Genomic DNA, 17,747 nt, shown 5'->3' with positions numbered 1-17,747 from the left:
TGTGTATTTGATTCTGTGTGGTGTTTTTAAGTTTTGATATGTGTTGTGTTATTGTGGTTACAAGTTAAATGAAAGCTAATGTTCGTTACGCTCTACACAGCGTTTGGAGGATGCAAATGTTTACACAAACAGACAATACAGCCGATAGAGCAGGAACAAAATATTCTTGCTCCAATGAACAACATCGACCCACAAGGCGTCAGCCGAGTCAAGGCTTGTTTATGAAACACAAAATCGAACTGTCATGGTGTGAAGATTTTGTCTGGCGGCTGCAAGCGGCTCCTGTTCACTTCCTGATTACAGGGCCAAGAGGCGTGGACTACGCCTGTGCACCATCAATGGAGAACCAAAGTATAAACTACTCCCCTTCATTTTTGACCAATCAAATTATACCTACTGTTATAAAATATTACAACCACCGTCCTTGTGGTGCGACTATTGACTATCCCCTGCTACTGATTTAGCCGAGGCATCTCACGTAAAGTTTACGTTTTGTTTAGCAGCTTCCTGTTAGCTTTAGCAACACCTAGTTAGCTTAGCTAGCTTAGCCGGTAGCTAACAAGACGAGTTGGACCTTGACTTAATTCAATACGATCAAATAGTGTTTAAAGCTCTAAGTATTTAACCCGGTAAGTATTTAATTATATATAATAATAAAGAATTATCATGAAAATGAGCCTGAAACAATGAAAGCGCTTCAACTTTTCACCTTCATCATGTTCAGCAATACACAGAGACTTCCAGTCTGAGCCCTTCAGAATAAAAGTAGTCCAAAAATGTATTTATTTATTTATTTGTTTGGATGGAGTAATATATAGACATACGAACAGATATGTTTTTGTTATTTAAACTTCACTCTCTAAAGCAGATTCATAATATTCTAAACAAATCTCCAAACAAGGCCACACTCATAATAATTCAGTTTATAATTCTTACACTGCAGTGGGAGGTGAATGTGATGTCATGATTTGGTTTCCTGCTCCACTCGTCACACGGTGCACTGACAGGAAATTAAGAAGCTGAGCAAAGAGCTGCATGGTCTACACAATGCAGAGAGCAGCAGCACGGTGATAACACAGCAGCACAACAATCTCAGGTGTTGCTTTCTACATTTGGAGATCAGACTCTCAACAACTTGGTAAGTGACTTTGTTAAATGTCAAAATCCTTTGTTTATTGCTCCTGAACAAGAAACAGCTCCTGAAATAAAAGGAAGAATCACAGATGTTTATCATCTAATATAAAAAGCAGTAAGATAAGAAATCTATTGTCCCACAAACACCGTTAGAGGAAGTGTTGCCTTTATTTGTGTTCAGTATTTTCTTCCGGGTATTTCACTTCACTCTTTTTGGATAATCTCTTTAGCAAATACAGGAAAATGTGTTGTGTGCAGTGTAAAAGATGTTGATCATAGTTTATACCTGAACAAAACAGATGAATGTGTTAAGTTTCTTGAGAAATGCATTAGAAGCAAGGACTAGACATTAAGGAACGTCGACATGTGACTGATCTGATGAGTAAAAGATTGATTTCCAATGTTGTGTTAAACTAAAATTGGAAAAACTCTGAATGGAAACATGTTTGTGTTGCTACAGTTAGAGGACGGTGTGCGAGGCAGCAGCGTGAATGAAAACAAACCCACACGTTCATTTGACTTGTCACACACAAACAAAACAACCCCCCCATCAATCGTTCATCATGAACATGACGGAAGCCGGCTGTAGCCCCCCCCCAGCGGAGTATCAGTACTACCTCTTCCCAGTGGTCTACATCCTGGCGTTAGTCGTGGGTCTACCTGGAAATCTGGCTGCTCTCTTCGTCTTCACCTTCAAGATCACCCCTCGCACAGCCTTCAGCGTGTTCATCAGCAACCTGGCCCTGGCGGACATCCTCATCCTCTGCACTCTGCCCTTCAGGATCCACTACCACCTCAACAGGAACAACTGGGTGTTTGGGGACTTCGCCTGCCGCATCACTGGGGTCCTGTTCTACTCCAACATCTACATGAGCATCTGTCTAATGACTTGTATCTGTGTGGACCGCTACATGGCCACGGTGCATCCTCACACCTACCTGAGGCAGCGGAGGCCCTGGCGCTCTCTGGCTGTGTGCGTGGCGCTCTGGTGCGTCGCTGGAGTGGCGATGCTGGTCTTCGTCCTCCGGGGGCCTCTGGAAACCAACATCAACCAATCTGAAGGCCACAGCTGTTTCGAGAACTTCTCCAAACACGAGTGGGACACTCGTCTGGCAGCGTACAGCCTGCTGGGCCTGATCTTCTGCTCCTTGCTGCCCTCCGTGATCATCCTGGTGTGTTACCCGCTGGTTGTGAGGCGCATCTCCATGATCAGGACTAAAACAGCCCAAAGAGCCGTGAGGGTCATTTACACCATCCTGGCCATCACGCTGCTCTGCTTCCTGCCCAGCCATCTGGTGTATCTGCTGCACCTCCTGCGACGCATGGGTGTCATCAAGAGCTGCACCGCCGCCGACCGCATCTACGACGCCAGGCGGGTCACCATGGCCCTCGTCACCCTCAACACGTGCCTGGACCCCGTGCTGTACTACGTCACCACCAGCCACTGCAAATGGAGGCGCTTGAAGATGACATGGCTTTGTGGACGAGTGCAGAGGAGCAGAGGTGTTTATACGATTGCAGTGGACTGAGAGAATTTTAACCTGTAGATATATAATGTAAATATAACTCTGCTTCCTTGCCTATATATGGAGCTTGAGACTTTTATAAAAAAGTGTTTATTGAAATTGTCATTTTACGTCAAAATAAAGGGACGGATCTAAAACAGGCTTATGAATTTCTCTATCTTGTGTCTCGAGATGAGTCTACAATGTTTGTGTGAAATAAATGGACCAATCAGACCAGAATCCTTCAAAATGTTAACAAATATATTTAAGATTCACGATCACAACAGGAGAAAGGGGGGAGGGGGTAATACAGCCTTGATGTTGATGATATCTGCTGTAATTTGAAGTTATCAGCACTGGTAAGAAGTTTGTAGTCTCCAGAGAATCCAGGATCCAATGAATGGTAGAGCTTCAAATGTTTATGGTTTTGGGCCAAAATGGAATTCAGCAGATTCCAGCTGGAAGCCCCTTCTTCAGCAGAGTCGAGAGGAAACTGCCCAGATCTTCGTCCTGATGGAGAAAACCAGAACTTAAAGACAGAAGCAACGATTGTTACGATGGCTCTACATTCACATACACAGTATTTTATTAGCTCCGCCAAGATGATACGTTTTCACCTCTGTCCATTTGTTTGTTAGTTTGTTTGTAATCAAAGCAAGATAACACAAAAACTACAGAATGGATTTCCATGATACTTGATGGGAGGTTGTGGTAAGGATCAGTGAAGAAGCCATCAAAGTTTGGTGCAAATCCAAATAAAAATACAGATCTAGTGGACTAGTAAAGTCGTGGTTTCGTAAGGGGACTGTCGGGTCTTTCTGCTGTTCTGGTTCCACCTTTGCTCTTCATGCTGTGAAAAGAATCTTGCTTTCAGTGCCAATCGTCTTCTGATGATCTTAAAGTAGATACGACTCTTTTTTTTGCCCTTTCTGTTTAGCATGGAACACATGAAACCACAGAAACCCCGCTCCTTCCATTACACCGCTCTGCAGGCAGGTTTCCCCTCCTCTTGCTTTCACAGCCCCTCGTCTCATACTGTCCACCCACACCAGTGTTTTCACCTCTTCTGATCAGAGCTTCTCTCAGGTCTGCGTGGGCATCAAACAACAAACCGTCGAAGGAAAGGTGCTGTGGTCGGACCAGAGCCAAAGAAAACACACACAACTGCTGTGGCTAAAAGGATCCGCAGCAAGAAACATGTATTCTGAACCTCAGTTATCATCCTTCCATTTCATTTAAAATGTTCAGCACTAGTAACAAGAGCAATCAAATACAAATAAACCCTTTGAATTGAACTAATCCTCAAGATTAATGTAAATTAAAGATCTTTTATCAATTTCAGGTCTGAATGTGTCTTGTTCCTTCTTCAATGAAATGAATGGGCAGCAGATTTTTGATAATTTTTAAGTATGAATGTTTTTTTTATGTCCAAACTGATCATTTGAATTATCACCTGGATATTTAATTTGATCCATATTGCTTCTCATACAGTGATTAGAGAGAAATAGCATTTCAATCCTGTTCATATACAAAAGGCAGAGCTGATATAAGGTTGACTTTGCTTTTAAAAAAACAAACTAAACAGCTTTAATTGTTGAATTTAATTCATAAGCCACAGTTAAAGGAAAGGTTTTTGTTTTTACCTGGTAACTCCAGGAGAGCAGAAGGACCTTGGTGTTGGAGTCCTCAGCGGACGACGACACTTTGATGACGATGGACTCCACCATGACGGTGCCGTCAGGGAGGTGCTGGATGGTGTAACCTTTCAACACGCTGCAGCACGGGAATCAGAAAACAAGCCATTAGAACACGTACAACCTAGCCTGGGTGCCAGACGAACTTAGCCCCGCCCACAACATTTGTTGTTCGGGAAGTTCGGTCTGGAGTCGCTCCGTTGGGGAGAAACTATGGCCGATCAGGAGCTGATCGGACCAATCAAATCGTCAGGGCGGGCTTTATACGGTGATTGACAGATGATCTACAGTGACGTCATCAACCACGTCACCAGAGAGCGCTGCCTGCAGAGCTGAGATGTGTCGATGCTGCCATCGAGTCTGTTTCAGGAGATATCTCTCAGAGCCTCGGTCCCGGGCCGGTCGTGGTCCCCGGCCAGTCGCGAGGCTCTGATAGAGATCCGTAGCGGGCTTCTTCACGCCGCCGCCGGCCGGGGCTCTCACAAGCAGCCCTGGTCTCCAGCTGCTTCCTGGGGGCTTTGCCTCCGGTGGAGATACGAGCGGCATTAGCAGCATTTCCATTGATTTATTTAGAGAGTTAATAAACTCGTGAAACAGACAACTGACAACAACTATGCGTCGCTTGACATACGTCACACACTACGTTGCTCTGATTGGTTGTAGGTCTATCCAATTGAGCGAAGAGGCATTTTGTTTCCTGGTTCTGTTGAAACACGCCCCATAATCACAGCCCAATGGAGCGGTCTCAGACTCATATTCTGACTAGAATAATGAGTATGATAACGTCAGGCTACGTACAACCATCATTTAACAATAAATACAAAAAAGACAGAAATGAAACATACTGTACCTTCCAAACACACTTAAAGCAATGAGAGGAATTAGACGACATGAGAAGTGGGAGAAAATAGCTTTTTTTCTGAATAAAACAAAACCTGATGTGTTTCGCAGGTGGAATAAAGAGAGAAGAGGTGGATGGTGTTGGAGAATTTCAACATAATGCAGATGAGACACTTGCTGTCCTCCTCTCACCTCTTGAGGTGCGTGTAGATCCTGTGCAGCGTGTCGGGGTCGCTGTGCGGGTCCTGGAGCTGCACGCGGCAGGTGAAGCGCAACTGATGCTCGTTGAGGCCGAGCTCCTTCAGCGCCTGTTCTGACGACACCAGCTTCAGACTCTGCGCTCCAGGGAAAAACAACAAGACAAGTGAAGCAGAACGGGTCAATCCCACTAAACTGAAGCTCCTCTGTTGGAAGAGGTTTTCAAAATATCCAAAACAAAGAAAAACACTCTGGCATCTAGTTTATAAACTCACGTTTTCTTTCATGATCAAGGTTCCGTGCATGGTGCGAGGCTTTTTGGGATCGGGCAGAGGACCTTCGACACAAGAATGATTTAGTACATTGTAACAACGAGTATATGAGAATAAAACAGCTAAGAACTACAGAAACATCCATGTAGATTGTTACATATTGTAAAGTATTACTATAACTAAATCACTATATTGTAAAGTTCAACCAGAGCGAGACAGGTCTGGATTTTGGGGCCTGATGCAGAATGATATCAGTGATTGATATCTAGCCTTGATGTTTCTATAGTTCGATCATAAACTATATTATAAATAACCATAAATAAAAAGAAAACCGGATAAAACCATATATATAGAACTTGAAATAGGAAAATAGGAAACATTTTTGTTATGTAACATAAACCATGAATATATAACTATGATTTAAATATTCACCCATTCTGGAGAGTGAATGAAAGGTCATGAGAAGGTGTATAAAAGCATTTTTTTTATCCTGTTCTTAAAAACATGATAGATGTGTCCTCTGATGTCCTCTCTTAAGTCTTATGACATTTAAATAAATGACATTTATCATATGACAACAGATCTGGGTCATGATATCTAACCGCGCGGCAGGATACCAGTCATTTAAAGTACTCAACGACACTGTATGGGCACAAGACACCTAAACCTCGTTCACCACATACCAGAACACCTTTATGACTCATTCGGCTGCAAATTAAACTTAAAAACTCCTGAACTTTAATGAAAACCTACCTCCGAGCGCCATCTCCCTCTTGAGCAGGTTGAGTGAGATGTCCACGGGCACGCTGGGGTTTGTGGTCACACTCACCGTCTCTCCGTTAGCCGGCATGTAACAGTCTATGCCTGACATTTGAAAAACAGAAACATTAAGGAGGACTGAAACCCGCCGCTCTACCTGTTGGGAGCGCACGTATATTATATATTATATTATCATCATAATCTATCTTTAATGAGCCAAACGACACTGATGTGATCGAGTGGAGGAACTCTTACTGAACTCCTGCTCGATCTTGCCCTTGAGGAACCCCATTTTGGCGGCCTCCCCGTGCACCAGCAGCACGTTTCGGGGCTCTGCCATTCGGATGAGCTGCATGATGCCTTTAGCGTCTGCGTGGGCACTGAAGGACATGTACTCCACCTGCATCTTCACCTCCAGCTGTTACAAAGGAGGAGAAACAAAGAACCAATGTCAGCGTGATCTTCTTTTTGTTTGCCTATTGAATTGTGCTCTTACTGGTTTTAGATTGCTCATAAAACGCCGGTGCTGTTGCCAGGAGACACTTAGCTTAGCTTAGCATAAAGATCCCACGACTCACACTTGTTGAGATATCTATGTTTTGTTCTCTATCTTATGAATATATTTTACTATATTTTACCTACATTTATATCCTGTGAATCAATATTAGCTGTGTAATCTATAGAATTAACAATATTACAACTGTTTCTTTTATCCTGGAGTGATATATAATTTCTGGACTCAGGTACAGGGTCAAACACAGAGTGCAACCATCTGAGGGTCAATCTGACCGCAAAGTGCAGCTTGGGGATGCGTGAGAAGGAAATCCATCTTGAGATAACTATTTTCCAAATTATTATGAGAAAAAGATATTAAATCCTCCTCTAAAGTCTAATCTGCTGGGTCTCTCCACTGTGAAAAACTCCCTCACTGTGAAAGGGCATAATGGTGGGAGACACCTGGTGGACCGGACCTTCTCTCACAATGATGTGCTTGCAAAAAACTGCACTTTGAGAGACAGTTCACATCTGGCCAATTGCTGCGTGCCCTCAAGAAAAGATCCGCCTCTGTGTTGCACTCTGTGTCTTTTACAAATACTGTGGACTTGGGATGAGGGGGGGCTTCTTCTCGACATGATCCAGTGACCTGGCGACATGTCCAGCAGAACTCCAGAGACTCTCTGTAAGTATTGTTCTTATACAATAAACGTATTACTGTGAAACTTTTGAACACTGATCTTGTCTAAATTATTAACCTTTCCCACTTGAACCTCGAATCAACGAACACGCTGTCTGGTCCAGAAGGGACCGGGCTCGACACACTCATGCAGCAGAAAATAAACAAACATCTCACCGTTGATCTCCCTTCCATCTCCAGCTTCCTCTGCCCATTTAGGATCTTATGGCCGATTGTTCCTTGTACACAATACCCGGGCATGATGACCTAAGAAAAGAAGAATTAGTTGTATATCAAGTATTGTTATGTTTTTAAAAGCACCTTAGATTTCCCCTGTGGGACTCACCATGTTCTTCTCATTGCCGGCCCATTTCTTGAAGATCTGCAGAGACAGGCCAGCGTGCAGCATGCCCGGCGTGGCGAACACCACCTGAAAGGGCACGAATGGTTGTAGCTCACTGCAGCTTTACTTTCACACTTTGGGGGGAAAACATGAAGTAACTTTTACCATCGGTCCAGGATTATCAATGAAGGAGCGATCGAAGGGCTTGATGTGCTTGAACTCAAACATGTTCCTCTGTACGAAGGTTTTTCGAATCTTCTGGTTGGTCCACGTTATGAAGAGCTTGTAGTAGTGATTGGCTTTCTCCGTCAGCCCGGTGGAGAAGTAGATCGGGGCCTTGAGGTTCATTCTCTCCCTGTTTGGTGAGGAGGAGGTAATTAAACAGTCCGTCCAATGGAGAAGTTCACACATTACCAGCAGCAGCTTTTTTGTTATCTACAAAAAAGGCTTTTGTGTTTCCTCTTTACAGTCCCTCATGTGTGAAAGGACCTTTTATTTAGTTGGAACTTGTTCACGTTCACAAACCTACATTAAAAATATCACACATTAAGAGCTTCTGGGAATTTTGTCTCTGGAAACAAACCCTTACCAAAATGTTTCCAGCAGGATACAGAGTTCCTGAGCTCGTCCAAGAGCAAAAACAGGGATAAGGACCTGAAAAGATAATAATAAAATAAAATATTTAATTACTTCAAGATAAATCAAAAACCACAATCCCCCAAAAAACAATATTCAACTGACTGAATTCTACCTTTCCTCCTCTTTCTATGGATTCATGCACTTTCTTCAGAAAGTCCCTCTCCCTGCACCTCTTGGAGTCTCGGATGGTGGTGGCGTACGTAGACTCGGTGATGAGCATGTCTGGACGGCACTTATCGATCCACGCAGCACTGAAAACATCCAACACAAGGATGAAAAGACTGTAACCTCACAAGAAATTACCACCAGCAGGAAATCGATAGATTACAGTAAAGGCCACTTACCCTAAATGCCTGTCGGGCGTCATGTTATAGTCTCCCTGAAATGGAAAAGACATTCTTCTAAGCTTGTTGTTGTGGAGTTCTCTGACATTAAAGGCTTGTTTATGCCAAAAATGTGATTCATACACAGAGACGGCTTCTGTCCGTACACAAACAGAACAGTACCACCGGAAATCGATAGTTAAAGACAACCGTAGGACATGAAGAAGACGTTTAGATAAAGAAAGAACAGAGTTAGGATTTCTTCAATGGTTTGTTATCACAACCTTACTGCCCTCTGGTGGATGGATTCCCTAACAAACTTAAAGGATGCACAGGTGAGCAGTGATGGTTGCATCCCTTGAAACCAACGCTTCCCTTTTTCGGACGTAAAGGCAGAATAACCGAGTCTGACCACGGCGCAGACTTGTTGACACTCACAGTGTAGACGACAGACTCTGATCCCACTTTGATCTGCACCATGGCAGCTCCCAGGACGTGGCCTGCATAGTAGGCCTTGATCTCCAGCTCGTCATCCACCTGCCAGCAGCAGCACAACAGAAACAGAGAGGTTTTACCATCAAACTGGACGAGCAGCTGGAGCAGGAAGGACTCACAGACAGAGAGCGGGCGCACGCCGGGCTCTACGCACCTGGACCGTCTGATGCAGGTTCAACGGAACCACCTTCTTCATGCAGTCCTTGATCATCTGCGAGGTGAAGAAGTTGGTTTCGCCCTTTTTGTCCACCGTGATCTTGCGGAAGTCCTCTAGCAGAATGGGGCAGATGGCCTTGGTGGGGTGGGTCATGTAGATGGGCCCGTCGTAGCCCACCATCTCGCTCATGAAGGGCAGAGCGCCACAGTGGTCCAGGTGGAAATGGCTGCGAAGCAAACAGGTTGGAGCCCAGTTCAAACAACAGGATGGATGGATAGATAGATAGATGGATGGATAGATTGATAGATAGATAGATGGATGGATGGATGGATGGATGGATGGATGGATGGATGGATGGATGGATGGATGGATGGATGGATGGATGGATGGATGGATGGATGGATGGATGGATGGATGGATGGATGGATGGATGGATGGATGGATAGATAGATAGATAGATAGATAGATAGATAGATAGATAGATAGATAGATAGATAGATAGATAGATAGATAGATAGATAGATAGATAGATAGATAGATAGATAGATAGATAGATGGATAGATGGATAGATGGATGGATGGATAGATAGATAGATATAAAGATAGATAGATAGATAGATAGATAGATAGATAGATAGATAGATAGATAGATAGATAGATAGATAGATAGATAGATAGATAGATAGATAGATAGATAGATAGATAGATAGATAGATAGATAGATAGATAGATAGATAGATAGATAGAAGGATGGATGGATGGATGGATGGAGAGAGAGAGAGAGAGAGAGAGAGAGAGAGAGAGAGAGAGAGATAGATAGATAGATAGATAGATAGATAGATAGATAGATAGATAGATAGATAGATAGATAGATAGATAGATAGATAGATAGATAGATAGATAGATAGATAGATAGATAGATAGATAGATAGATGGATGGATGGATAGATAGATAGATATAAAGATAGATAGATAGATAGATGGATAGATATAAAGATAGATAGATAGATAGATAGATAGATAGATAGATAGATAGATAGATAGATAGATAGATAGATAGATAGATAGATAGATAGATAGATAGATAGATAGATAGATAGATAGATAGAAGGATGGATAGAAGGATAGATAGATAGATAGATAGATAGATAGATAGATAGATAGATAGATAGATAGATAGATAGATAGATAGATAGATAGATAGATAGATAGATAGATAGATTACTTTATTCATCCCAGAAGGGAAATTAAGTCGTCATAGCAGCCTGTATATTTGAATACAATAAAATACAATACAATAGAATAAAATAAAAAATATTGAGGTAGAAAGAATAAAAACAGAAACACAAGATAAAGAGGTAGATAAGGTGCAGTGGCAAGATGATGGTAATAGTACTGATGATATGATGGTAATGTTATTGTTAGACAGTATATAAGAATAGTACAGTATATATAGTATATAATATAACATAATATATATTTATATATGATAGTAATTATACCAATATAAAAGCAGTATATAGTAATAATGGCAGCAACAGTATATATAATAATAGTGATATAATAATAGTAATTATAACATGTACACATGTATAAATATGTGTATATACACTTATGTATACAAAGAATATACAGTTTTTACAGTATTACAGTTGTTTGATTTACTTTGAAATACATTTGAAAGTAAAAAGCTGATTTGAGAACAAACCTGATGATCACACAGTCCAGAAACTCTGTCAGACGTCCGTTCTGGGTTATGTAGGAAAAGTCGGGGAAACGTCTCTGGAATGACAATATAGACTTTGAATAATTGGGATAATTCTAAAGCCCGACCGATTTACTGATGGACCAATTTAAATCGGATGATATCGGGATTATCATCTTTATCGCTTTATCGCCCAGCCCCATCTATACGCATTACAGACAAAAGACAGAGTGGATTCTTTCACCAGTGGAAAAGGGGCCTTTGTATTTCTTTGGAACATATTTTAAAATATACATATTGGTGTGTATATCGTCATGGGCTTCACTCACATCATCGTTGTATCCCATGTGCATCCCACAGTCCAACATGATGTTTTTACCCCCGATGGACACGAGGATGCAGCTGCGACCAACATCCTGTCCAGCACCTGGGGGGGGGGGGGGGGAGAGAGGGAGAGAGAGAGAGAGAGAGAGAGGAGCTGTGATGAAACTGACAACACACTAAAACACACAGATACTCACTCGCACAATCACTCACTTACTCACAAACACACTGACACAGACAAACATTCTCTCTCTCTCTCTCACACACACACACACACACACACACAATAACACACTCACACAAACAAACATTCTCTCTCTCTATCTCACACACACTCACTCTCTTACACACTCTCTCTCACTCACACACACACTGACACAGACAAACATTCTCTCTCTCTCTCACACACACACACACACAATCACACACTCACACACTCACACAGAAAAACATTCTCTCTCTCTATCTCACACACACTCACTCTCTTACACACTCTCTCTCACTCACACACACACTGACACAGACAAACATTCTCTCTCTCTCTCTCACACACACACACACACACAATCACACACTCACACAGAAAAACATTCTCTCTCTCTATCTCACACACACTCACTCTCTTACACACTCTCTCTCACTCACACACACACTGACACAGAAAAACATTCTCTCTCTCTCTCTCTCTCTCACACACACACTTACACAGAAAAACATTCTCTCTCTCTCTCTCTCTCTCTCTCTCTCACTCTCTCTCACACACACACACACACTGACACAGAAAAACATCCTCTCTCTCTTTCTCCATCACTCACCCACACACTGACACAGACAAATATTCTCTCTCTCTCTCTCTCTCTGACACTCAAACAGTCTCTCTCTCTCTCTCTCTCTCTCTCTCTCTCTCTCTCTCTCTCTCTCTCTCTCTCTCTCTCTCTCTCTCTCTCTCTCTCTCTCTCTCTCTCTCTCTCTCTCTCTCTCTCTCTCTCTCTCTCTCTCTCTCTCTCTCTCACACACACACACACACACAAAAGTTCTCTAGCTGAGGTAAAGTATGTTAGCACGACTAGCTTAGCAGATGCTAGCTGTGCTAAGCTAGCCCCTGTAGCGTCACTCACCCAGTGGAGTAACTTTTATTTCCGGCATGTTTCCTCCGTCTCCTTCACCCAGATGTTCCCACAGCTGTAGTTAGATCCAGTGTCTCCACAGCTTCCTGTTACTGAGCCTCCATGTGCTCAGATGTTTATTGTCTGATTTGATGAGGACATGTGACGCGTTAGGGCTGTCAAGTTACCCGCCATCAAGACTTCCGGTGAGCACCTTCACAGTAAAACCAGTCTTGAGAAAACAGTGGATTCAAATAGTTTCAAGTGTTTTATTAGATAGGAAAAGAGAGAAAGATAGATAGATAGATAGATAGATAGATAGATAGATAGATAGATAGATAGATAGATAGATAGATAGATAGATAGATAGATAGATAGATAGATAGATAGATATACAGATAGATAGATAGATAGATAGATAGATAGATAGATAGATAGATAGATAGACTGATAGATAGACAGACAGACAGACAGACAGACAGACAGACAGACAGACAGACAGACAGACAGACAGACAGACAGACAGATAGATATATAGATAGATAGATATAAATAAGCTATACAAAGTTATGCATTAGACAACTACACAAGTGGAATTTTTTATGCAACGACCCACATGCAATAATGGATTTTGTTAATACATTTACACCATTCAAGGTTTTATTTGTTTTTGCAAAAGTTGTGCCTCCATTTTCTTCAGATTTCTCTCCCAACAGGCCGCACAGTCCCCCTCCTCCGCTTTTATTATGAAGGTACCGTGCGTAGACTTCCGGTGTGTCCCCGGCGGGAGTCTGCGCAGTAGCAGGTGGATCTCCTCTGCAGAGACATGTCCCGGTGTCCTCTCACGTCTTCGTGTTTGTCTCAGGTGAAGCGTTTCCGGCTCCGTCCTGTAAACATCCGGTCGTGTGCTTGTTGCCACCGGAAGTCTGTCAGATTTCCTCCGCTTCCTGCTCGACCTGCTGCAGCACTTCCTGGTTGGAGAACATGGCCGGTGCGAGTGAGCAGCAGAAGTTCAGCTTCCAGGAGATCCTCGACACCTTCAAGCTGTGTCTGACGGACACGAAGGACGTGGACCTGCAGCACTATGTGGACGGCTGGCGAGGGCTCATCAAGTGAGTGCTTCCTCCTCCAGGGAATCCTGTTCCCTCACCTGCTTGGGTTCCATCTCCACCCAGAGAGTCCATTTTATTCACTGCCCGGGTTATTTGTGGTTTATTTAACTAAATGTTCTATTTGTTTAGGATATTTGAATATTTGTTATTCTAATTCCAAAGTCGGGAAATGAATATTCTGAAGATTTAAAAGTCCACTGCTCTCTGGAAGAGTGAATCTGCATTATTGTTTTATTATATCATCATTATCATTGTTGCTATCATCAGTGGTAAGAAATGGTGACTGCAAAATCATTTATCGCAATATTTCCAGGACAATATATCGTCCAACAACCTTTTGTAATCTATATATATTTAATAACGCACCAAGTTTCCCTTGTTCGGGTAACAGCGATAATTCTCTGAGAATCAAATCAAAACTGTTGCTGTAAATATCTCAAACTGAATCAAAGTGAATCAGAACGAGAAACCTTGTGAATCAGGTTCAAATCTATTTGGGAAATAAGTGGTGATATCAAGTCCTACACACCAGTTGTGCTCAAAAATACTACTAATCATAATAATAACTTTAATTAAAGAGCATGTTTTAAAACAGCCTCCACAAAGAGGCCAAATGAAAACAAGAAAATCAATAAAATGTCATTTGAAATCAAAGAGCGCAAATGATTTACTACAAAATCTAAAAAGTTGTTAGAACTTTGCATTGACTTCCAAGCAAAACCTCACGCCCAACCTTCAACAATGTCGCTCTTCCAGGTTCCTGAACTGCTTAGGCAGCATCTTTGGCTTCATTTCCAAGGACGCCTCCAGCAAGATCCTCATCCTGGTGGGCCACCTGAAGGGCGAGAACGGGTCCCAGTACGCCACCATCCAGTCCATGGTGCAGTTCGAGCTGGAGAAGGATCTGGTGGACGTGACCAAGAGAGGCATCCACCAGGAGTCCGGCTGCCGCACCCTGCTGAGGCTCCACCGCGCCCTGAGGTGGCTGGAACTCTTCCTGGAGCGCCTCCGCACCAGCAGCGAGGACAGCAAGACCGGGGTCATGTGCAGTGAGGCCTACAACGAGTCGCTCTCCCAGTACCACCCCTGGGTGATCCGCAAGGCCGCGGGCGTGGCGTTCCACGTGCTGCCCGGGCGTCCGGCTTTCTTCGAGGTGATGAACGTGGGCCCCCCCGAGCAGGTGGTGGCCATGCTGGGAGAAGCCATGCCTCTGATCTCTGAGGTTTACGACATCACAGAGAAACTTTACGCTCAACACAACCTGCTCGATATACCGTAGAGGGCGAGAAGAGAAGGGCGGTGGTTGACCTCTTTATACGTGACACCGTTAACGACGTGTCCCTGGTGACGGGCTGGCGAGCGAGCTGCTACTCAGAGTTTTGTATTATCCGTTTGGTATTGGGCACGAATAATTCCTCATTATTACGTTGACACTAGTCTGTACCTACTGCAGATCTGAATGTGAATCTACTGTTCACTATAATATTCCATATTTGTCTTTACTTCCAGTGATGCGTCTCTGAATCATCTGTTTAATTCAGTAAATTATAGGCTGATCGATAGTGATTTAGAAAAAATGGCTCTGACATGTTGATGTCAAACCCCTCAAATAAAACTTGAGGATTGATATTTCACAGTTTAACCATAAACTTAATTATAACTAACTAGAAATACAAAGAGAATTACAAATATAACCTAATTAATTAAAATGAAAACACAAATTAAGATCTTTTCTATATTGTTTATTCTGTGAAATACAAGCTTTCATATTGGAAAACGTAAGCAGATCCCAATATTTCCATCAACTACAGTGGGAATCACTGCCAAAAGCTGCTTGTTTTCATTATTTATACAAAAAAAAGAAGATACGCTGATGCTGCCTCTTGACTGTAAACACTGGGTTCTTATTTATTACTTTTTCCTGCTTTTCTTTTCTTTTTTTTTAAAAGTGATTTTTGTGAATTTTTGTGATTTTTGGTCAGTTTTCTTTATCGATTGATTGCGAAAAAGAAAATGGTTTCAGGGCTGTTTTGATCCAACACCAATCGTGATTTGTACGTATCAGCGAGATTCTGGTATTAATTAATGAAATAATAATAAGAGCTTTTAATTCGACCGGTGTTTTAAAGCCACTCCAAAGACTAAATAAAGTCTAAATGTGCCAAATCCAAACTAATTCAATGGTCAAGAGAACAGACTGTTACACTAAGAAACAAAAGTGTTGAATAAAGTGAAGCTCTTAATATCTACCGAACGCACAGAATCTGAAAATGTTGGTTAATTTTGTGTTGAATTAAAGGAAAAGTTCAGTTGTTGTTTTATTTTCTATGTTCTTTGGGTATTTTTCTTATTTGAAATGTGAAGCACAAACATCCAGTGTTGTTACAGCTGATGTACATGAAGTGAATGCTGTATTGATGATACATGCAATGTACTGTATATTGTTTATATATTACTATGAATTCAAACGGAACTCGTTATCTCTGTAGCTCAATAAAACAAATACGTAAAAAGATAATTTGTCATTGATCTGCACTTTTTTTGAATCTGTAAAGAGTTTTTAAATCTTGTTTATCTTAAATCAGGCACATTCAGGGAACTGATATCAGTGAGTGTGTGGAACTTGAAGCAGCTTCATTAAATTTAAAAGGGCACTATAATGAATATGTATAGTTTCATATTTCATTACAGGAATTACTTTAGTTTCATTTTATGCACACGATAAAATAAATAAAATAGCATTTCTGTACTTCTGTGACACAGAGTCGCACAAATAACACCAAACAATTAAATAAAGACACTTCAACCACTAGTTGTGTGTGTCACTGTGTGTGTGTATGTCACTGTGTGTGTGTGTGTCACTGTGTGTGTCACTGTGTGTGTCACTGTGTGTGTGTCTGCGTACTTCCACCACCAGGGATCGCCCTGCCTCAGATGTGGTCGTCATGACAACCAGACTCACATGGCACTGCATGAAAAGAAGCGTTTGTGTCAATCTGTGTCGCAGAGAAGTGTTGGCACATCCTTCGGTTAACGACTTTCACACGTATCTGCAGGCAGCAAAGGAAACGCTCAGGGTTCCTGCAGTTGTCAAGCCTGTGAGCTGTTGAGATTTGACCCCCCCTGCTCCAACTCCTAGAGGACGCTTTCACATGCAAATGACAATGCTCTGAGCTTCACAAATGCAAATCAGTTTCCCTGAGAGCAGATAACACCAATATGTAAGAGGCACCAACAAACTATCTGGCTGAGTAAACCAGGCTTAAAATAAATATTAAACCTGAAATTTTAAATTGTTCTTAAGTAAGTAAGTGTGCTATAATGAATTATATTGTATACCACGAACAAAGGTCAATGCAGTCAAAAGAAATGAAACAATGCACTTTATTTCAAATTTTTATTGTCATCCAATCCTAAATCTCAACAACTGTACAGAGTGGCATGATTACAGTCACTTTTTCAATTGTGCTGGTTAAATGCACAGAGGAAGTGTAAACCACACCTCTTCCAGCAAATAAATGATGCTGGGTATGATCATCTGTGTCCTGTAAGCTCCAAACTTCTACTGGCTTTCCATAAAAATATCTGTCCTCCCAAAATACTGGCATCAAATTCACATGTCAATGGCAAACTAAGCTGTTCCATGAATTATAAATGGTACCTTTTCACCACTACTTTCAAAATTGCTATGAAACATTCATTGATTTAATGATTTATTTTTTCAGTGTAATATTTAATCCCCCATGGACTGCACAGTGACAAAACACAGCAGCCGGCTGTTTGGATACAACATACATCTCCACTCAGTTTGATTATTATTTTAAATATAAAGGAGACACAATATAGAGCTTAAATTCCTTCATAATTTGAACTTCAATTGTCTAATTGTTGTTATTAAACTTTCTCAGTATTCCATTAAAACAGTCAACACTTTTATCCAAAGCGACTTACGATAAGTGCATTCAAC

The 17,747-nt window shown here is 41.8% G+C and overlaps 3 protein-coding genes across 4 annotated transcripts; 2 read left to right on the top strand and 1 right to left on the bottom strand.

Moving 5' to 3' along the window:
• Positions 1-1,697: 1,697 nt before the first annotated feature.
• LOC133005814 (lysophosphatidic acid receptor 6) lies at positions 1,698-2,663 on the top strand. The gene has a single exon (XM_061075607.1). The coding sequence runs from the start codon at positions 1,698-1,700 to the stop codon at positions 2,661-2,663; it is 966 nt and encodes a 321-aa protein (XP_060931590.1).
• Positions 2,664-2,762: 99 nt separating this feature from the next.
• Positions 2,763-13,521, bottom strand: ints11 (integrator complex subunit 11). Of its 2 annotated transcripts, none has more exons than XM_061074570.1 (18): positions 13,425-13,521; positions 12,681-12,882; positions 11,568-11,665; positions 11,242-11,315; positions 9,531-9,759; positions 9,320-9,418; positions 8,903-8,937; positions 8,671-8,809; positions 8,509-8,573; positions 8,085-8,274; positions 7,923-8,006; positions 7,754-7,843; positions 6,658-6,820; positions 6,397-6,507; positions 5,647-5,708; positions 5,366-5,508; positions 4,283-4,412; positions 2,763-3,149 (listed from the first exon to the last, which is right to left on the bottom strand). In XM_061074570.1, the coding sequence occupies exons 2-18, from the start codon at positions 12,706-12,708 to the stop codon at positions 3,084-3,086; spliced, it is 1,806 nt and encodes a 601-aa protein (XP_060930553.1). In that variant the 5' UTR covers positions 12,709-12,882; positions 13,425-13,521; the 3' UTR covers positions 2,763-3,083. The 2 variants fall into 2 exon arrangements, with proteins under 2 accessions (XP_060930553.1, XP_060930554.1); XM_061074571.1 differs by lacking the exon at positions 13,425-13,521 and adding an exon at positions 13,318-13,352.
• Positions 13,522-13,634: 113 nt separating this feature from the next.
• Positions 13,635-16,281, top strand: cptp (ceramide-1-phosphate transfer protein). Its single transcript, XM_061075035.1, has 2 exons — positions 13,635-13,780; positions 14,537-16,281. Exons 1-2 carry the CDS (start codon positions 13,653-13,655, stop codon positions 15,057-15,059), a joined length of 651 nt encoding a protein of 216 aa, XP_060931018.1. The 5' UTR covers positions 13,635-13,652; the 3' UTR covers positions 15,060-16,281.
• Positions 16,282-17,747: the final 1,466 nt, after the last annotated feature.

This window comes from Limanda limanda, chromosome 7, assembly GCF_963576545.1.
Source record: "Limanda limanda chromosome 7, fLimLim1.1, whole genome shotgun sequence".
Classification (NCBI taxonomy): Eukaryota; Metazoa; Chordata; class Actinopteri; order Pleuronectiformes; family Pleuronectidae; genus Limanda; species Limanda limanda.
Note: the sequence above shows the minus strand (reverse complement) of the source record. Positions and strands in the feature narration are given on the sequence as shown.

Excerpts from the sequence above, each read along its gene's own strand:
- LOC133005814 (XM_061075607.1), top strand. The coding sequence starts at position 1,698 with ATGAACATGACGGAAGCCGGCTGTAGCCCCCCCCCAGCGGAGTATCAG.
- ints11 (XM_061074570.1), bottom strand. The coding sequence starts at position 12,708 with ATGCCGGAAATAAAAGTTACTCCACTGG. Across the intron at positions 8,275-8,508 it reads ATCCTGCTGGAAACATTTTG|GGAGAGAATGAACCTCAAGG; the intron begins GTAAGGGTTTGT and ends CTCACCAAACAG. Across the intron at positions 5,509-5,646 it reads CCTTGATCATGAAAGAAAAC|AGTCTGAAGCTGGTGTCGTC; the intron begins GTGAGTTTATAA and ends CCTGGAGCGCAG.
- cptp (XM_061075035.1), top strand. The coding sequence starts at position 13,653 with ATGGCCGGTGCGAGTGAGCAGCAGAAGTTCAGCTTCCAGGAGATCCTC. Across the intron at positions 13,781-14,536 it reads GGCTGGCGAGGGCTCATCAA|GTTCCTGAACTGCTTAGGCA; the intron begins GTGAGTGCTTCC and ends TCGCTCTTCCAG.